General features: G+C 35.8%; 1 protein-coding gene across 1 annotated transcript in view; it reads left to right on the top strand.

Annotated features, from left to right (window-relative positions):
* LOC117334736 (insulin-like peptide receptor) overlaps window positions 1-23,209 on the top strand; it is a 92,878-nt gene that overhangs the window by 39,640 nt on the left and 30,029 nt on the right. The window contains 11 exon segments of the mRNA XM_033894529.1: window positions 7,627-7,808; window positions 8,344-8,509; window positions 10,286-10,384; window positions 10,920-11,067; window positions 12,075-12,286; window positions 13,484-13,610; window positions 14,667-14,720; window positions 15,198-15,373; window positions 16,641-16,811; window positions 17,537-17,735; window positions 18,867-18,878. Of these exon segments, the coding sequence (XP_033750420.1) occupies window positions 7,627-7,808; window positions 8,344-8,509; window positions 10,286-10,384; window positions 10,920-11,067; window positions 12,075-12,286; window positions 13,484-13,610; window positions 14,667-14,720; window positions 15,198-15,373; window positions 16,641-16,811; window positions 17,537-17,735; window positions 18,867-18,878 (1,546 nt within the window).

The raw sequence follows: 23,209 nt of genomic DNA on the forward strand, positions 1-23,209 counted from the left end.
AAAAATAAAGCTGGATATTTCATAATATTATAGTTAATAGAAAAACTTAAAACTGGTATGATATTTCATAATATTATAGTTAATAAAAAAAACTTCAAACTGGTATATTTCATAATTTTAGTTAATAAAAAAAACTTAAAACTGGTATGATATTTCATAATTTTAGCTAATAAAAAAAACTTAAAACTGGTATGATATTTCATAATTTTAGTTAATAAAAAAACTTAAACTGGTATGATATTTCATAATTTTAGTTAATAAAAAATCTTAAAACTGATATACGACGTTATTTTAGGTATATATGTGTATCAGTCTAGGTGACTGATACCTTAGTAATTGCAAAATTAAGTATTTATGATTAATTTGAAATCTAGTGGATTAAAGCACTAGCTTTGATTTGACATCCATTTTTTGTTTGTTTTTCAAGATTCTTGTTTACTCACCAGACAGGACAATGAATTATATACCATGTGGTTTCCTGTGTGGGAGTTCATTCGATCAATCACAATCTGAGGAATGCTTGATTGTCTAGATTTTAAAATGTCATATGTCCCCCTGCACGGTTTATCAAGTTATAGAATATGTTGACATTGTATTTAGGAAGATTTTCTTACACGAGTCAATAGACTCCATATGTTATCAGAAATAGTGTGTTTTCAATACACAAAGCAGATGTTTCTGTCTGATTTGTATATCCAGAGGTTAATCTAGACCGATTTTACTACCGAAATTAGGTAGTATTCCCCGCTGATGGAGTTTTCCCCTTTGAAAAAAAAAAAAAAAAATTCCCCATCAAGAAAAAGTCCCATAAAACAGGTGAAAATTCTGAAAAACAAGGGAAAACACCCAAATTTTGATGAAATATGTAAGAAATTTAGCTAAGAATTGCTGTGAAATGTTAAAAGTTTAAAGAGTAACTAAAGACGCTGCGGCACTTCATTCATCCTAAATTTCATAATTGGTAGTATTCCCCAAATCCTTGATTAACCCCCGATATCAGTTTAAAATTTGTCACAAACATCTAGAACACAACAATGATAAACATGGAAGATTATTTTATTATCTGTGGAAAGAAAAAATGATAAAAACTTCCGAGTTAACTTAAAAATGGAAGAAAAAACAAGTAATGAAAGTTCAATTGATGCGTGAAGACTTTTGTGTATCTATATATAAAGTCTGCCGCTTACAGTAGAAATTTATTTGGTCTAAAATACTGGTAGGTATAAATGTAATGTCGTCTGGTTTAATGCTTTTTAGAGTTACATACAATTAATACACATACCAAATGAGATTAGCTTAAAAGCATACAATGTCGTTCTATTCACCTGGTGGTGTTTTTAAGCCATGTTCTCACAACCCAGACCCTATAAACATCTCGCCAAATGATCAGCTTATAATTATCTCTATACACCAGTTTGTTTTGATACCAGTATAGCAGTAACTGTATACACATGCTACACACCTACATTTTTTCTGCATACCTGTGCTGGATACCAGGTACACAGCTTAGAGGAAGTCTGTGTATTCACTGTCCAGGTAAACTTCATGCTTGACTGCATTTTGGAAAAACATGTACAGGAGACCTGAGAATGACCTTGATCTTAGCTTTGTTTATAATCATAAAATGTGACTTTATGATAGCGCTGCAATCACTGCTAGCTAAGGGCTGTGTGGTGCATCCTAACTTGTTTACCTGGATATTCCAGGGGTGTACATATATACACACAGGTGTGATGTTATATACCTGTCTAAGGTGTGATGTTATATATCTGTCTAAGGTGTGATGTTATATACCTGTCTCTAAGGTGTGATGTTATATACCTGTCTAAGGTGTGATGTTATATACCTGTCTAAGGTGTGATGTTATATACCTGTCTAAGGTGTGATGTTATATACCTGTCTAAGGTGTGATGTTATATACCTGTCTAAGGTGTGATGTTATATACCTGTCTGAGGTGTGGTGTAATATACCTGTCTCTAAGGTGTGATGTTATATACCTGTCTAAGGTATGATGTTATATACCTGTCTAAGGTGTGATGTTATATACCTGTCTAAGGTGTGATGTTATATACCTGTCTGTCTCTAAGGTGTGATGTTATATACCTGTCTCTAAGGTGTGATGTTATATACCTGTCTCTAAGGTGTGATGTTATATACCTGTCTAAGGTGTGATGTTATATACCTGTCTAAGGTGTGATGTTATATACCTGTCTAAGGTGTGATGTTATATACCTGTCTAAGGTGTGATGTTATATACCTGTCTCTAAGGTGTGATGTTATATACCTGTCTAAGGACAGGTGTGATGTTATATACCTGTCTAAGGTGTGATGTTATATACCTGTCTCTAAGGTGTGATGTTATATACCTGTCTCTAAGGTGTGATGTTATATACCTGTCTCTAAGGTGTGATGTTATATACCTGTCTAAGGTGTGATGTTATATACCTGTCTCTAAGGTGTGATGTTATATACCTGTCTAAGGTGTGATGTAATATACCTGTCTAAGGTTTGATGTTATATACCTGTCTAAGGTGTGATGTTATGTACCTGTCTAAGGTGTGATGTTATATACCTGTCTCTAAGGTGTGATGTTATATACCTGTCTCTAAGGTGTGATGTTATATACCTGTCTAAGGTGTGATGTTATGTACCTGTCTAAGGTGTGATGTTATATACCTGTCTAAGGTGTGATGTTATATACCTGTCTCTAAGGTGTGATGTTATATACCTGTCTAAGGTGTGATGTTATATACCTGTCTCTAAGATGTGATGTTATATACCTGTCTGAGATGTGATGTTATATACCTGTCTCTAAGGTGTGATGCTATATACCTGTCTGAGGTGTGGTGTTATATACCTGTCTAAGGTGTGATGTTATATACCTGTCTAAGATGTGATGTTATATACCTGTCTAAGGTGTGATGTTATATACCTGTCTAATGTGTGATGTTATATACCTGTCTAAGGTGTGATGTGATATACCTGTCTAAGGTGTGATGTTATATACCTGTCTAAGGTGTGATGTTATATACCTGTCTCTAAGGTGTGATGTTATATACCTGTCTAAGGTGTGATGTTATATACCTGTCTAAGGTGTGATGTTATATACCTGTCTCTAAGGTGTGATGTTATATACCTGTCTCTAAGGTGTGATGTTATATACCTGTCTAAGGTGTGATGTTATATGCCTGTCTAAGGTGTGATGTTATATACCTGTCTCTAAGGTGTGATGTTATATGCCTGTCTAAGGTGTGATGTTATATACCTGTCTCTAAGGTGTGATGTTATATACCTGTCTATGGTGTGATGTTATATACCTGTCTAAGGTGTGATGTTATATACCTGTCTAAGGTGTGATGTTATATACCTGTCTAAGGTGTGATGTTATATACCTGTCTCTAAGGTGTGATGTTATATACCTGTCTCTAAGGTGTGATGTTATATACCTGTCTAAGGTGTGATGTTATATACCTGTCTAAGGTGTGATGTTATATACCTGTCTAAGGACAGGTGTGATGTTATATACCTGTCTAAGGTGTGATGTTATATACCTGTCTCTAAGGTGTGATGTTATATACCTGTCTAAGGTGTGATGTAATATACCTGTCTAAGGTTTGATGTTATATACCTGTCTAAGGTGTGATGTTATGTACCTGTCTAAGGTGTGATGTTATATACCTGTCTCTAAGGTGTGATGTTATATACCTGTCCCTAAGGTGTGATGTTATATACCTGTCTAAGGTGTGATGTTATATACCTGTCTAAGGTGTGATGTTATATACCTGTCTAAGGTGTGATATTATATACCTGTCTCTAAGGTGTGATGTTATATACCTGTCTAAGGTATGATGTTATATACCTGTCTAAGGTGTTATGTTATATACCTGTCTCTAAAGTGTGATGTTATATACCTGTCTAAGGTGTGATGTTATGTACCTGTCTAAGGTGTGATGTTATATACCTGTCTCTAAGGTGTGATGTTATATACCTGTCCCTAAGGTGTGATGTTATATACCTGTCTCTAAGGTGTGATGTTATATACCTGTCTAAGGTATGATGTTATATACCTGTCTAAGGTGTTATGTTATATACCTGTCTCTAAGGTGTGATGTTATATACCTGTCTCTAAGGTGTGATGTTATATACCTGTCTAAGGTGTGATGTTACCTGTCTCTAAGGTGTGATGTTATATACCTGTCTAAGGTGTGATGTTATATACCTGTCTAAGGTGTGATGTTATATACCTGTCTCTAAGGTGTGATGTTATATACCTGTCTCTAAGGTGTGATGTTATATACCTGTCTAAGATGTGATTTTATAAAATATATAAATAATATAATTTTGTTATATGTAGCTATAGGAGAGTATCGTTTGCTACATACAGCAGAGTATGATTTTCTGACATGCAGTAGGGTGTGATTTTGTTACATCTTGTGTACGTATAATTTTACATTGATAGGAGGGTACGATTGTGTTTCATCAGTACATATAATTTTGTTACATTTAGGAGGGTACAATTTGGTTACATCTTGTGTAGACCTTAATTTTGTTACATTAAGGAGGGTACGATGTTGTTACATCTTGTGTATGTATATTATTTTGTTACATTTAGGAGGGTACAATTTTGTTACATCTTGTGTATGTATATTATTTTGTTACATTAAGGAGAGTATGAGTTTGTTACATCTGGTGTATGTATATTATTTTGTTACATTAAGGAGGGTCCGATTTTGTTACATCTTGTGTACGTACAATTTTGTTACGTATCTTCCTGATTGTATGAATTTGTTACATTGACAAGGTACAACTAGATTATCAATCAACTGGAGCTTGTGGCTGCATTATTATAAATTTGATGACATTTTGTCAGCTCTGACAATGATGGACTATATATCCCTGATTGATTTATGATTCATTTGCATAATTTTCATCTATTGACAAAAACTATGCTGAGCTGTCGGGCAGGACAGGATGCCTGAGTCGATGGTGGGCGTATTCCATTCAACCCACTCACCTGCAGGCTTCATATAATTTCGCATTAAGATATATAACTTGGTAGAGGTAGATTTAATCAATTAAAACAATTTGGTAATTTTAATGATAGATAAAAGGTAATTGCTTAGTTTTCTATCAGAATTATGTTCATATCAGTGTAAGGACTACATTTATTCCTAAGTCGATATGGATGTATACATACATATATATATATATATAAATATTTGTCGAGTACAACTACGACAGGAAAATTCAAATCTATATCTTCAGATCATCAACACATAGTGCATATGATACATTATGCTAAATATTTGATAATTAACATAGTAACACAATTGACGAAGAATACAACATTATGACTCTTGCCCTGACCAGGCCTCGAACTCACGATCTACGGCACCCAATCGCCTAGCTAGCCAGAAATACCTGCAGATTATACCACTATGCCACATCAGCGTTCTTAAAAAAGAACGTTTCAATGGCGCAGTGATAGTCGGCCCAATACCCTGACATGATCGTTGTGGAAGTCGTCTATTAGATAATATGAAAACCTGCATCACAATGTATTAAATACATGGATGCAAATTGTACATATATTATAAATATTTCTCTTGGTACAACTACGACAGGAAATTCAAATCTTTATCTTCGGATCACCGTCACATATTGCATATGATACATTGTGCAAAATATTTGATAATTAACATAGTAACACATTTGACGAAGGAAGACAACTTTTTGACTCATGCCCTGCATGACCGGGCCTCCAACTCACGGTCTATGGCACTTTCGTGGCTACATCGTGTTGCTCTTCAGGGGAATCCCCTGAAGACGAAAGTACTAGGGAGACAGCAGATCTGTATTTGACTTTTTATTCTATTATTATTTACCGTCACATGGACACTTTAATTTTATTCTATATATATGTATATATTCACCAGTGATACCGTGGGACCACCATTGTCTCACGGAACTTTAATTTCAAGCTCTCTTTAATATCTTACACATAAATGGTCATTGTTTTGCCGTAATATTTTCAGGATATAATCATATTGAAACGAAATGTTTCCTTTTAAGACAAATTTATTGAATTTAAAATGTAAATAACAGATTTTTTAAAATGGACGATTCTAGATCTGTCAAAATGAAGAGTAGGTCGCTAGAATAAACACTGTGAATAAACAAGTTAATTATTGTAGATTGATAAACAAGTTAATGATTGTAGATTGATAAACAAGTTAATGATTGTAGATTGATAAACAAGTTAATGATTGTAGATTGATAAACAAGTTAATGATTGTAGATTGATAAACAAGTTAATGATTGTAGATTGATAAACAAGTTAACGATTGTAAATTGATAAACAAGTTAATGATTGTAGATTGATAAACAAGTTAATGATTGTAGATTAATAAACATGTTAATGATTGTAAATTGATAAACAAGTTAATGATTGTAGATTAATAAACATGTTAATGATTGTAAATTGATAAACAAGTTAATGATTGTAGATTGATAAACAAGTTAATGATTGTAGATTGATAAACAAGTTAATGATTGTAGATTGATAAACAAGTTAATGATTGTAGATTGATAAACAAGTTAATGATTGTAGATTGATAAACAAGTTAATGATTGTAGATTGATAAACAAGTTAATGATTGTAGATTAATAAACATGTTAATGATTGTAAATTGATAAACAAGTTAATGATTGTAGATTAATAAACATGTTAATGATTGTAAATTGATAAACAAGTTAATGATTGTAAATTAATAAACAAGTTAACGATTGTAAATTGATAAACAAGTTAATGATTGTAGATTGATAAACAAGTTAATGATTGTAGATTAATAAACATGTTAATGATTGTAAATTGATAAACAAGTTAATTATTGTAGATTGATAAACAAGTCAATGATTGTAAATTGATAAACAAGTTAATGATTGTAGATTAATAAACAAGTTAATGATTGTAAATTGATAAACAAGTTAATGATTGTAGATTGATAAACAAGTTAATTATTGTAGATTGATAAACAAGTTAATGATTGTAAATTGATAAACAAGTTAACGATTGTAAATTGATAAACAAGTTAATGATTGTAGATTGATAAACAAGTTAATGATTGTAAATTGATAAACAAGTTAATGATTGTAGATTGATAAACAAGTTAATGATTGTAAATTGATAAACAAGTTAATTATTGTAGATTAATAAACAAGTTAATGATTGTAAATTGATAAACAAGTTAATTATTGTAGATTAATAAACAAGTTAATGATTGTAAATTGATAAACAAGTTAATGATTGTAGATTGATAAACAAGTTAATGATTGTAAATTGATAAACAAGTTAATGATTGAAGATTATAGATCAGGTGGTTGCTTCCCTCATCAAATCTGTAAATAACATGCATTTAATTAGAGACCTTAGAAGTCTTTTTAAATTCTTCATTTATTAAAACAAAAGAGGATTGTATAAATTAATGTTAAATTGATGACAAATTAAAATTGCTGTGGAAAACATGACAGGAAACCTTCTGATTGTCCCAATCAAATCAACATTGACACATGATATCTTAACAGTTCTGAATTATCAGTAAACTTTGCTTCAATTTATTCCACAGATTGTTCCAAAGGAAGTAATTGTCCAAGTGGGATGTGTTTTGAAGGCCAATGCTGTGACCCGAAATGTTTGGGAGGCTGTCATGGACCGAAGCCCTCGCAATGTATTGCTTGTAAGAATGTTATAGACAGTACCCAAGGATACCCACACTGTATCGATCACTGTTCTCCTGGCACTTACAAGGTAAACACTGACGCATGTCTGATTGGATACTACACTGTATATAGATAAATCTGTCTGATTGGATACTTCTGTATATAGATAAATTATAATGATCAAATCTGATTGGATACTTCTTTACACAGATAAATTATAACGCTCAAATCTGTCTGTTTTCTGCAGGATGTGTAGTTGTATGAATAGGGGGGAGAAAAAGTCCATCTTTGTCTTGTGATTTGGCCATTACATGTCAGACATGAATATATTGGCCCTATGTATAAAATGGAAGTTTTCTGGTTCCCAATGTTTATTGGGGATCTGGAAACCCACTTGAAAGAAAGCATTTGGGGATCTTGAAACTAAGTTAAACTCTAGAAGTATTGGCGCGGAATTTTGAAGAAACATTTAAATTTGGATCAGAGAAGTGCAATCGGTCCAGAAATGTAAAATTGATGAAAGCTGTCGTCTATGTTGGTGTTAACTGAATTTGAATGTCACCGGACTGAAATCCTGAAACAAAGATCTTTCGCTGATGTCTTGTTGGTACGATCTTTTTTAGGTCCACAATCGTCGTTGCCTCCTGGACAGAGAATGCGTGAATATGGACATGTACCTGGTCCCATTCACAAACACCACAGAGGCTGAATGTGCACCCTACTGTCCTGCTGGGATGAGCGTCAACAATGTATCCAAGTGTGAAAAATGTCCAGGGCGATGTCCAAAAGGTTGGTGTTTGGTATATTTGTCTTGTAGCTCTGTGCCAGTCATCCTTAAATGGCTAAAGCTGTTGAAAGAGCATCCTTAAACACTACAAAACCAAACCAGATTTAAAAAAAAAATATAACACAACCAAAAAAATAAGGAATCAGTATTGGGTGGTTGCATGTCCTAAGAAGAGACCAAGAAATCTTATTTGAACCATCAGCCCCAGTCATCAGGTCCTGTCTTCAGCTCCTGTCATCACCCCCGTGTCATCACCCCCGTGTCATCAGGCCCAGTTATCAGGCCCTGTCATCAGGCCCTGTCATCACCCCCGTGTCATCAGCCCATGTCTTCAGCCCTTTGTCATCACCCCCCGTCATCAGCTCCCTGTCATCATCCCCTGTCATCACCCCCCTGTCATTAGCTCCCTGTCATCACCCCCCGTCATCAGCTCCCTGTCATCACCCCCTGTCATCACCCCCCGTCATCAGCTCCCTGTCATCACCCCCCATCATCAGCTCCTGTCATCACCCCCCCGTCATCAGCTCCCTGTCATCAGCCCCTGTCATCAGCCCCTGTCATCACCCCCTGTCATCACCCCCTGTCATCACCCCCTGTCATCACCCCCCCCCGTCATCAGCTCCCTGTCACCACCCCCTGTCATCACCCCCCTGTCATCAGCTCCCTGTCATCACCCCCTGTCATCACCCCCCGTCATCAGCTCCCTGTCATCACCCCCCGTCATCAGCTCCCTGTCATCACCCCCTGTCATCACCCCCTGTCATCACCCCCTGTCATCACCCCCTGTCATCACCCCCTGTCATCAGCTCCCTGTCATCACCCCCCGTCATCAGCTCCCTGTCATCACCCCCCGTCATCAGCTCCCTGTCATCACCCCCTGTCATCACCCCCTGTCATCAGCTCCCTGTCATCAGCTCCCTGTCATCACCCCCCGTCATCAGCTCCCTGTCATCACCCCCTGTCATCACCCCCTGTCATCAGCTCCCTGTCATCACCCCGTCATCACCCCCTGTCATCACCCCCTGTCATCACCCCCTGTCATCACCCCCCGTCATCAGCTCCCGTCATCACCCCCCGTCATCAGCTCCCTGTCATCACCCCCTGTCATCACCCCCCTGTCATCACCCCCCTGTCATCACCCCCTGTCATCACCCCCTGTCATCACCCCCTGTCATCACCCCCTGTCATCACCCCCTGTCATCACCCCCTGTCATCACCCCCTGTCATCACCCCCCGTCATCACCCCCCGTCATCACCCCCCGTCATCAGCTCCCTGTCATCACCCCCCGTCATCACCCCCTGTCATCACCCCCCTGTCATCAGCCCCTGCCATTTAGTTTATAGACAAGGTTATTAAGGGATAACCCATTCTGAAATGACCTGTCCTCACTACATCAATTTCATTTGTTAATGGATTTTGATCAAATCGGAAACAATAGTCAAGAATAAAAATGCCTGAAGCACGTTCCTATTTCACAGCATTAAGGTGAAGGTCTGGTTACTTTTTTTGGGTATCTTCCTTCCGGGGACATCATAAGGAATGGATTTTGATTAAAAGTTCACATTGCTCATTTGTGTCCCCTGACCAAGATCCTATTTAAAATCGATAAGCCATCTGTTTCTGTCATTTGTTGGAAGCCATACTAGTCTTGTCAGTGACTTATATATTACAGATTCTAACAGTAGGTTTTATTCTAACCTCTGGACGATAAACTGATTAAACTCTAGTGTACAGACTCGTAGTTTTGATGGACTCCATGTAATGTTGTTGTTGACAGTTTGTCCACCCATGAGAGTTGATAGTGTAGATGCGGCCCAGCAACTCAAAGGTTGTACTTACATCAAGGGAGCCCTGGAGATCAGAATCAGCTCTGGAAGTGAGTACAATTTTAGAAAACTTACATATTCTTAGTCACCTGGTCCGAAGATCAGAATCAGATCTGGAAGTGAGTACAATTAAAAAAAAATTGAAATCTTTAAAATCGGTGCATCAAGGGAAATTTCATTTTCCCCCAATTCAATGCTTTGATTTTCTGCTACTTTGTAAATTTCTTTCTAAATTTTCATTCTAATAATTTTGAACTGCCACATAATAAAGCTGCACAAATATTTTTTTGGAGAGAAACCTCTGCTTTTAAGTCCGATTTATATAGAGTCCTTCATGAAATCGAATTTTTCATGATGATTTATATAGATTTGATCACGAAAATCAAGTATTTCATGAATTTGTTTTCAAGCATAAGAAAAACGGGGTAGCCATTATAAACTTGATTCATCAATGAGAAAGACATGCACAAAATGAAGTTTTAACAAAAATCAATCATCTACAAAGAGTTGATGAATTCTTCTTTAATACTGTTGGTAGGTTTCACGGTAAAGATCACTGTTAAGTACTTGTTTGATGTTCCCCAGGTAACATTGCGGTGGAACTTGAAGAGAATCTGGGACAGATTGAGGAAGTCAGTACATATATATGGATCCATGCCTCCAATGCGCTTCTGTCTCTAAACTTCTTCAGGAGCCTCAAGAGAATACGTGGCATGACCCTCTACAATGCCAAGTAAGCTTTCGATTGTATTAGCATTGCTGAAATGACGAAAAAATTGGTCTCGAAAATGGCCTTACTGCATCTGTTTTAACATAGCTAGGAATGCTTCTTATTGACTGCAGTGACACCAGGTCTGAATTATATCACGACTTGTTCAAAAAACTTCTGAGAGCTTATGTCATGGTGCGGCGTCCGTCGTCCGTCTGTCGTCCATCCGTCAACATTTTCTTCAAATCGCTACTAGTCAAAAAGTTCCTATTGGATTTTTACCAAATTTGGTCAGAAACATCCTTGGCAGAAGGGGATCAGAATTTGCATAAATGGTGGCTCTGACCCCCCAGGGGCCGGAGGGGCGGGCCCAATAGGGGAAATAGAGGCAATTCCTTTAAATCGCTACCAGTCATAAAGTTATGAATGGATTTTAACCCAATTTGGTCAGAGACATCCTTGGGGGAAGGGGAACGGATTTTGCATAAATGGTGGCTCTGACCCCCGAGGGGCCAAAAGGGTGGGGCCCAATAGGGGAAATCGAGGTAATTCCTTTAAATCGCTACTAGTCATAAAGTGATGAATGCATGCATGTTCTAAAAACAATTCTTGAGGTCTTTCAGACCTTAGAGAGTCTGGACTTCATTAATCTTTAAAGCAGTTCGGATTCCCACACTATAACCATATATAGCATTGTTAGAGATTTACAAATAAAACAAATTGAATATGAACATTATTTTGACATTTGGTCTAATCCAACCAGGTGAGTGATACAGGCCCCCTGGGCCTCTTGTTTTCTAAAATTACTATTTCAACAATTTTCTTCTCAAAATTAAACCAAAAGGTTTGCTCCTAATTGAGTAGAAAAAACCCAGCTTGTGTACTGTTATTGACTGAAGTGGAAAGGAAATACAACCATCCCTGTACTGACTAAAGGAAGGCTTTAGCTTCTTATCTTAAGGATAGGGCATTTTACCTGTGCATTCAATATGGACATTGTGCAGCTGTTGAATTTATAATTTCCCTTGCAGATATGCTCTTATGGTGAACGACAACAGCAATCTAGAAAACCTGTTTCCTGAAAACACGAAAAACAAGCTGGAAATTCTGAATGGCAGTATGTTCTTCCACTTCAATCGTAAACTCTGCTACAATAAAATAATGGACCTCCTTAGCTCTGTGAAAATGAATTCAACAGCTGACAACGACATCTCGGAAACGAACAACGGTGACCAGATGCCATGTAGGTGCTCAATTGTCTAATTAATGTGAAAACTCAAATATTGGAATTTTTAGCTTGAAGAACCAAGGTGTTTTAAGAGTAAAAAAAAATAAAAATTTTGAATGAATATTTTACTTACTGATCAGTTTAAATACAGATTTCTGATCTAGAATTATTGATTAATTTGGATCCGCGACCATATCTGTAGTCAATATTTCAGTGATTTAAATACAAATCCATAAATTCAAAATTTTTACAAAGAATGATACAGATGAGAACATTCCATTTCAGATTATTTAAATTTGTCTTTTGTTTTTATGACATTTTGTAAAACAACCTTTCATGATTTTGACTCTCCCTTTCTATGTTTTTCTTTCTGGGTTCATCTTTGGACATGGACCATATAGTATGTTCATTCCCTATTCTGTTAACTTCACAGAATATTAAGTGTTAAAATCTGTTACATCTGTACTGAATAATTATTTTTTCTCAAAGTAACATTTAGATGACAGAGAGAAATAGACATTTTCTTGTAGTTTCATCACATCATAATAGCTGCCTCTTCTCCAAGGCGATATTTGATAATATTTTAAACAAGCCTTTCCTGTGAAAGTGTCCAGTCTGAAACGCTTCACCACATGCTTTCCCTTTACCCCGAACCAGTACTTACTCTTAATCACCTTATAGTGTCTATATATTTTAAAATCACATTTGATTTTACACTTTGATATCTCAAAAAGGTGCGGTTAAAACAAGTTTGGCACTTAATTATATTTGAAAAAAAAAAAAAAAAAAAAAATGCCAAGAAATTTTTGAATGTATACATTGATTTTCTAACCGTTCAAACATTTCCCACTTGATGTTTTGAAAAATTGAAATATATTTTCAATATAATCCTTTTGTAAAAAAATCCATAGTTTCAACTGTAAAGTGAACTGATTTCATGATTGAAAATCAATGTCTATGGAAATTTTGTGTTTGGAAATTCAAGTTGGAGATGATTGTGAAAAAAAAGAAGAAAAAGAAGTGAGATACTCCAAAGTGAACAGATGGTTGAGGTGGGATACAACTGAAGAGCTAGATCATTGTAGTCTGAAGCTTTTAGTTTGCATGATATGTATATACCATCTGTACTGTCCTGCCTGTGAACTCTGACCTTTGACTTGCATCATTAGCATGTGACCCCTAGATAACATTAGCATTTCCATGGTTTTGTAGGTGTGTATTCTACACTCAACTTGACCATATTTCAAGTTGGACCCAGAGTGGCCTTCTTTAGGTGGGAAAACTTCAAAATTGCAGACCAGCGAAACCTGCTCAGCTATGTTGTTCACTACAAGGAAGCGTAAGTAAAAGAGGTTCTGGTAGGAAACCAGGTGTACTGTACAATATGTGTGTGACAGAATTTTCCATATGATTTTGGAAAAGTGAACGTCTTCTTAGTGTCAAATTTAAAGCACGAAAACAAGTTCACTGAGACCAAGTCAAGAGGAGCTATTGCTATACCCTGGTGTAAATGTCCGTAGACAGCTAGGTGAAAGTTTTTATATAACAGTATTGTGACAATACTAATGAGGATACAGCTTTGATATTGACTTCTACTCCTTGTGACAAGACCTTTTCATTGGTTTTATATTTGCGGACATTGGCCGTGACCTCTGACCTACTTTTAAAAAACATTGACCTTGGCCACTTTGTGTTAACTATACAAGGTAGTGCTTTCATATTTGACATTTGTAGACCTGCTGACCTTTGACCAACTTCAAAAAAACACTAGCTCAAAATTGCAATCAACTCGATGAGCTTTGTTATTTTTCAACGAACTCGTTGAGCTTTGACCTACTTAAAAATAAAATTGTTAATAGTTTCAGCCAACTCGGTGAGCTTTGTTACTTTCTGACAACTCTTGTTCAAGAAATGTATGAGTGATGCAGTGTGGATTATAAATTATAGACCTGACATGTAACCATTGAAACCCTGTAGAATATAAAATCCAATGTATTCATACTGTGTATGCTACCAAGGAACATGCCATGCTTACAAGTTGCCATTGCGCCCACGCCCCCCAAGTACGAGTCATGTTATATAGCCACACATTTTACCTGCTTCAGAGCCTGATGTCAGTATTCTCTCATCGAAAAACAGCATTGATAGATCGATCTCCAGAGGTTTTTGATAAAGTTTTCCATATGTTTTTCTCAAAATTTGAATGACAGATTAGATTATCAAGGATAAAAGAAACTGTTCATGTTATATATTCTTTACAGTTTGCTTCGTTTTCAAAATTGAGTTAAAAATTTCTGTTATATATATGTTTAATGGAGATTGGTTTGTACCCCTTTCAGAATTTTATCAGTAAACAACAAGATTTTTTCATCTTTTTTTTTATTTTGAATTAAAGTCCTGTCCAGAATGTGTCTACTTACGATGGACGCCATGCCTGCAGTGAGGATTTGTAAGTGATTTTGAAATGTTGCCAGATATACATACAATGTACAAAACATGATGTTAATGAAGAAATAATTGCAATACATCAGAACAGGTTAAGCCAAGACTATCTGATGTTGGTTTTATAAATTTGAGGATAATTGCAACTGATTCATAAATTTGGTGAACATTTTGTGCCAGTTTTGTATTTAAAAGTTAAGATATGATCTTCATCTGTGTGATTGATATATACAGGCCTTTTTCTGGGATGGGGCCTTTTTGTCTCATTTTGGGAAGAAAATTGGTGAATTGGGAAAGATTTTTTCAGGAGTAAACTTCAAATTTTGGGAAATTGGCTTAGATATAAATAATTTCTTTAATTGGGAATGGGGCTTATTAACAGCCCCAAGTGGTCATCAGAAAAAGCCCTGATACAAGCCTTCTGTAAACAAATTCACAAAAGTTCAGTTGTTAACTATATTGACCATGTATTGTGTATAAACAGCTGGAATACCAAGGATGTTCTCCGTACCAAGAGCATGAACGAGCAGTACCTGTACGAGATTCTGCTGAAGTTAAAACCCTGGACACAGTATGCTATTTATATAGAAACCTACACCACAGCACTTGCTAAGGTTGGCGCCATTAGCAAGGTCAAGTACTTCAGGACTGCCGCTACAGGTAAGGCTCCACGGCAACGGGCTTGGGAAATTTGATACGATTTCATTTTAACTTCATTTCAAAATATTTCATTAAATCAAATTATTGAAGGGGAATTGGGCAACAGGCTGTGCCTATACAACCCTCCCTTATTTGATACATTTACAGCCATTTATAATAGGAAAGTTCTGCTACTGGTTCACAGGGGGCCGCAGTGGCCAAGTGGTTAAGGTGTCTTGACTCTTTATCACTAGCCCTCCACCTCTAGGTTGCGAGTTCAGTGGGGCAGTTGCCAGGTACTGAACATAGGCCGGTGTTTATTCTCCGGGTACTCCGGCTTTCCTCCACCTCTAAAACCTGGCACGTCCTTAAATGACCCTTGCTGTTAATAGGACGTTAAACAAAAACAAACCAAACAAACGAAATTCTGTGTTTCAGACATCAGGGGTCAAAGTGGAGGTCAGTGTTGCTATTAATAAAGATAGGTAGGGATATCGATGCCTTATTACTACAGGTTAGCTAGGGCTGTATCAGTCATTGTCTTATGCCTTGTTAGCCATATATAGGCCAGCACACAACAGGTCATTGAAGGAACAGGAAAAAGATCAATACTTATAGTATCTCACTGCATACAACACTATTTGTGATTACCCCCATAGGCTCCCTAGGGCTAGATATGGGGGGATGAGTACTTTGTTGTCAGTATAATGTGACTGAATGGAGTGTCCTGTTGGGTGTCTTTGACAGTGTACTTGAGCAAGGCAGCACTAGAAAGTAGGCATCAGTTCCTTGGTATCACAAGGGGACCAAACACAAACATATCTCCACCTCCCAAAACACGCACACATTCACCCCACACACATGCATCTCGCACACGGGCAACGACCTTGGCTGTTGGTAGGAAGTTAAACCAAACCAAACCCACACAGGGGAGGCCGTCAGCTGTTGATAGGACGTTAAACAATACAAACTAAACCAAACCCACACAGGGGAGGCTGTCGGCTGTTGATAGGACGTTAAACAATACAAACTAAACCAAACCCACACAGGGGAGGCAGTTTGCTGTTGATAGGACGTTAAACCAAACCAAACCCACACAGGGGAGGTCGTCAGCTGTTGATAGGATGTTAAACAATACAAACTAAACCAAACCCACACAGGGGAGGCTGTCCTTTAATGACCTTAGCTGTTGGCATGACGTTCAACAGGATGTTAAACAATATTAAACCAAACCCAGATAGATAAGGTAAAAAGACTGGAATATTTACTTAAGGTATTGTGTTTCCAGCACCTACGATTCCTCAGAACCTGGTTGTGAAAGCCATCAAACCAAACCAGCTCCACCTGACGTGGGATCCTCCAGAATCTCCTAACGGTAACGTCACTCACTACGAAGTCTACTGGCGTAAAGGAGTGTTGGATCCCAAGAAATATGATGTTAGGAACTACTGTATTTCACGTAAGTATCGCAATGGTATTTCAAGGCCAGAATCATCTGCAGGTTGATATATAAGATAATTTTATACATGTTTTTATTCATGTTACATGGACAGAAAATTCAGTCTTTAAAACTTGTAGTTTCTGATAAGAGCTTGGAAATTCTGTTGATTTTCAGTTAAAAGTTGATCCAGAATTTTTGAAACTAGTCATATTTTGCTCACCTGGCCCAAATGCCATGGAGCAGCATCCGTAGCCCATCTTTCAACATTTCCTTTCAATCACTACTAGTCCTGAATGTCTAAATAGATTTTGATGAAATTTGGTCTGATTGGTTTGATTCAATGTTGTATAAAGCTGGAGAACAAAGGTTCAATAGAGGAAATATGGCAAAAAACTGTAAATTCCTCCTTCTGTAAGATTGACAGCATTTTATCTACATTTGGTTTTAATCCCTGTTGGGTGAGGCAGCTGAAAAAATAGGACGATATTTGTAATTAAAGTTATATGTGAGAATTTTGGCATGATTATTGTAATATCAAGGTGAGCGATACGTTTGTGGCCTCTTGTTCTTTAAAAATAGTGTGTTTGGAAGTTTTACACATTTCATAAACATTTTGGTCATCGTTAGATATATGACCCAATGTTCTTGCTTCACTAGTTGAGTCAGTCAATATTTTATATAATTACTCGCTGAAATACTGACCATTTCACATCTCAACCTAATGTGTTTGTTATATTCTGCAGCTGTACGACGAGCGGATCAGAAACAGCTAGAAGAAGCTGAGAGAAACAAAATTGAAGACGAAAAGAAAAAATACCAGGAAGGTCAGGAATGCTGTGAATGTGCCAGTACAAGCCGCCAAAAGAAGGAAGAAGAACAGAGGGAAAGAGAAATGCAGATCAACTTTCAAAATTTTTTACAAACAGCAATATACATCAAGAGGTAATATAGCAAGCTTACTAATAGTCCTAAATTTACTAACTAGACAAATAGAACAGAAGCTCATAGCTGGTTTTACTGAAGTAACATTAGATCATCAGCTTCAGAATTACTGGAGCTTCAGTGGCAAGTACATTGCCATCATATGATGTATTTGTACTAGTGTAAAAACTTGGATTTACTAGAACATAACAACATTTATTTTATTAGAGCAGTAATTGTCACATATACAAAAAGATTTAATATAATTGTATTTAAACAGACAATTCTCATCTCACTCTCAGTGTTTGGTAGGTGATTAATGCTAAAGATAATTTTCTATGTTCGTGCTGACAATCTTTTAGGCCTTTTGGCAAAAACTTTTGGCTATCTTGCACATTGCTAAGATAGTGGCAATTGCTACGTGTTGTGTGCAAGGGGAGACAACCCTGTGTTAACTAAAGAATGAAGCTCATTTGTTCTGTAAAACATTTATACCATTTCGTTGTTTGATAATGACAGTTTAATTGGATGCCATCCTCCAGATAAGGTCTTGTGTCCTTTTACACTGTGTAAATAAGCATATGTTTTTAAATATGTTTACTACTTTGTGGCAGAACTTGTAGACAATACTGGACAAAGGCAGTTTAAACACCTGAGCTAGTGTGCTTCTTAGAATTTGCCTTTATCCAGTAGGAATATATTTTGGCACTGAAAGTTTTTAAATGGACAGAAAAAAATCAGCTAAAAACAGACAAGAATACAGATTTTATTTTAATTTATTTATTTTTTATCTTAAGAGGATATTAAACAGTCTTGTTTACAGACTTAAAGGAATACAAATGACCCTTATCTGGATGGTGATACGTATAACTTGTTCAAAAGAATTAAAAAGGAAATATGACTTTTTTTAAAGGAATCAGAAGGAATTTGAAATAAATTTTCTTTGTTCTGTACTGTTATTTCACAAATGTCTCAAAAGAAGAGGCCAGTACCTTTGGAGTAAATATGAAAAAATAAATAACGGTTAAAGGTCTGACATATCAACGAAATCTCCAAAGAAACAAAGTACAATGGAAAGACATTTTGTGAAAAAAAAAGAAGGTTTTTTTTTCTTCAAATTATCATTGCAATATATCTTATCCTTCACCACAGGGAAATGAGAGGGTGAGTAACGACCAACGAGTGATGACACAGATATCTGCCAGAGTAGCTAAATACACAAACCTTCGTCCAACTCCTTTTTCTCTGTAATCTTCTCTGTCTCTTTGCCACCGCCAGCTACGTTATAGTGATTTTTTTTTTCTTTCTAAGACAACTAAAACACTTTTATCAACAGGTTACATTTAAAAAATAGTTAACATGGCTTTTCATCCCCTTAGTTACATTGGATTGGTCCATTTGGAATTGAATGGATTATTCAATGTGCCATTACAGGGATGAAATGTTAAACTACCACGTAGTTAATACACTTTTCATCCCTGCATTTACTATGGACTGGTTCATTTTAATATGAATGGATCAACCAACTCTATAAATTATTGGGGGTGGGTAAGAAGTTAAATGATTAACCTAAATTTCCACCCCTATATTTATAGTTGACTGATCCATTTACATGTGATAGCATTATCAATTGTGTAAATTACAGGGATGAAAGGTTGATCTGTTAACCACTTTTTTTTTAAGTGAATTTATCTTTTACTACAAGCACCACTCATCATTAATGTTTTCATTTTGCTGAGATTTAATTCAATAATTAACATCACACCCTGTCGGATAACAAACTTGTCCTAATGTGTGAAAATAACCCCAGTTGAAATCGGGATAACCTCAAAACATCTGCCTATCATAACAGACTTCAAACATCTCTTATCTTTTGATTTTATTTTGGATTTTTGTAATTAATTGGAATATATTGAATAATACATTGTATAGCAATATGTAAATATATATGCGATATAGGAAGTTGTGTCATTGTTGTATACGAGATATGTGGGCTGGAGCTTGAAGGTTGTGTTGGGACTAACCTTCCTAACCCGACAGCATGCTTGCTGAGTTTCCTAGGGTTTTGTTAATTACACAGTTTGCATTGAAGAGTGAATTTTCCACAAACAGATGTGTTCTTTAAAACCTGGCATACTAGAACTGGCTTCCAACTCAAATTCTGGTTTGTTGAGACTTGGCTATGCAGTTTTTCATGTAAGAGCAGTTGAGATTAAATTTCGACCTAGAAGAGAATGCCACAAAAGTTTATGTATCTACGTTATTCTACAGAATTAATTTTCCTCTAAGCTCTAGCACTGCTTAATATTTTACTGTTGAAACCCAGTTTATTTCATCACAAAAATATGATTTTGTTGGCAATACTTGCAGGGCTGTATGAACTGAAACCACGGCTTAAAATGCTTTACCAGGCAGGCTCTAATTTATTCCAACATTAATTTGCATACTTTCACAAATTAACATTAAGACTTTTCTTCATCATTAAAAAGGAAAAATGGTTAATTTTCAGTGATAATTGCTAAGATTCATTTAAACATCCATAATATATTCCCTGATATTTTTGTGTGTTAAATATCTAGGTGAGCAATGCAGGCCTTCTGGGCCTCTTGTTTTGTGTGTTAAATGCAGAAAGATTATTTTGTATTGATCAAGTGTAATTAATAGAATACAAAGTGTATACATGAACTTATTAGAAATTCATAACATGTACATATATTAGCTAAATTCATTCATTTAAATATCATTAAATATGTATCAGGAGGTAGTTTTGCATGTCCGGTGGGATTCGTTATGGCGTATAATGTTTTGTACTCAATAATTCTTAAACATTTGACAATGCTGTCATAGATATAGACAATTAAGCTCATGTAGGCCTTAATTATGAAGGGTAGGTTAAGTTTTGCAATTAAATCAAATAATATCATATATTTCTAGAAGCAGTGAAAATTTAATTATCATGTTATGCTTAAGATATTTTTACCCAGTGACTTAATTGTTTTACATTTAAATATAAGATAAATGGGAATATGTATTTTCAGGATTTTGTACATAAGACATGTGTAATGAAAAGGGATTGAGTTAAGGGGTTATGTAGTATTTTGATTTACTTTTGAATGCTTTGTGGTTTTCCTGTAGGCAGTATGGTTCTGAGGTTATCCCCAACCCTGTGATCTGTGTTTGTATGATGTATCCAGTGGCTCTCAGACAGCTAATAAACACAAAATCTGTTTTCTGTCGTACTCATCTTACAGTGCATTGCATGTGTGTTATTGTTAGAAATGTTTAAACATCACCAATTTCTGTATCCTGTGACAAAAACATCAGGGTAGATATAGTCTGTATCCTGTGACAAAATCATCAGGGTAGATATATTCTGTATCCTGTGACTAGACTATGAGGGTAGATATAATCTATATTCTGGACAAAAACTTTCGGTTAAATATATTCTGTATCCTGTGACTAGACTATGAGAGTAGATATAGATTCTGTATCCTGTAGGGTTTTTGAAATGAACTTTCAAACTTTGCAAAGTATTTTCTACAGTATTGCTTGAAATTATTCCATTTGTTGATGGTAAGGAAACCCTTGTCCAATATAGAAATACAATTTCGCTTTACGACCATTTTGTTTTAGACCCTAGTAAACAGATTTAAAGGTATTTTTGGAAGTGTATGACATTTTCTCTAATATTTGTTACTTTTACAGGCATACATTTTCATTCAGCCAGAGACCTGTTCTATAAATCCACCACACCTGTTATGGGGAGAAATATCTCGATAGATCTTGCTCTAGATTTAATTGAAGTATCTTGTAGCTCAATTTCTACAATGAACTAACGCCTTCGTTTTGTGTTAGATTTGTTTTCCCACATCTCTGATTTTGTTTGATGTGAACATTTTTTGTCCCTTTCAAAGCTTTGTTACATAATAATAATGTGTTTTATCGTAGCCCCCATGTTTTAATGCTTCCCTATCCCTCCTCCCTGATCCAGCTCAATTCCATCCAATTTATTGTTGTTTTATAAAATCATCATTTTTTATTCAGACTAAGTAGTAGTTCTATTGGACGGTTAGACAATATTGCTTTTAGGTATACGGTAGGCATTGCTTATGTAGAATCTTTATTTACTTGGTGATATTTATATAATTCTATAGACTTATGTCACGGGTATACGTAGATACTAGTTGGCCCTCAAAGACAGGCGATAATGCACTGGCAGAAAGAGTACCACCAGACAACAGCTTTTACTTTACTAGGACAAAAATATCACCTTTATTTGCTTAAGTTCAGAACAAGATGAGTAATACTGATGTGGTATTTCAATATTCAGTTGCTGATAAAAATTCATAGCTAAATCCTTGTTTTGACATGGCAAGGTCACCTGAAGTCTCATAGTGACCTATTGCAATGGTCTTAGTCTGTCGTAGTGCTCCGTCCGTAGTGTATGAGCTTTTTCTCGTGAACATGCATACATGCCATACCTCCCAGCGTGAGACAAAATCTCCCTTATTTTCAAGTCATTTATTTCCTCCCGGAGGAGAGCCCAAATTCCCGTATTTTGTAATTCCCTCTGGTATTTTTGCTGACGCCATATTTGTTTACAATTCAGTAGTTTTTCTCGCGAGATTTGGCTAAATTTAGCGATCACGTGATCCATCTGTTCACGTGATCCCTCAATCAAAATGGCGCCTGTTGGACACGGCTTTCACACGAAGCTATACCCTTTTCAAATGCTGTTATGTAATATGCATAAAGCTGTGAAACTTTTTGTGTAACATAAGAAAATAAAAAAATAATTTCAAATCATCAGAATCTGAATGTATACTATTGCATTTTTTACCTTATACAACTTTTTGTTGTTTGCATATACAATATGATTAATATCCAAAATAAATATAAATATTCTTTATCACTTTCAAAATTAGTTTATTGCTTTAAAATTGAGTAAAAATGTTGATATTCATGTCGCGCACAAATCTCCCTTATTTCAGGCAAAACTGCCTTAAAATGATCATCAATCTCCCTTATTGGTCTCCTGAAAATATGGCATGTATGAACATGATAACTTCAGTAAATATGAACAGGCCTATTTAACTGTATCTGATAGAGTTCAAGCCCTTTGAAGTTTTACATTTATTCAAATGAATTACCTTGGCCTATTTTCAAGGTCACAGGGGTCAAATATATTAAATCCTAATTTAAAAGCAAAATTAATTTAACTGTTGATATACATCAGAACTCAGGTGACCGCCAAGGCCCATACGACTTTTGTTGCCACATATTACATTGTTGGATGGTTCAGTAATTGAGGATTATTAATGTTAATTATCTGGCTTTGACAGATGATAAAATTTTACTTCCTGTAAATATGATCTGATAGGCTGAGATGTCATTAAATTTTACAAGGACAATTACAGCTGGCCTTTATTTTAATGAGGACTTGTTACCCTGAACACACCTGAATTTCACCAGATAAACAAAACCATCATAACAAA

This window comes from Pecten maximus, chromosome 9 (genome assembly GCF_902652985.1).
Source record: "Pecten maximus chromosome 9, xPecMax1.1, whole genome shotgun sequence".
Lineage (NCBI taxonomy): Eukaryota > Metazoa > Mollusca > Bivalvia > Pectinida > Pectinidae > Pecten > Pecten maximus.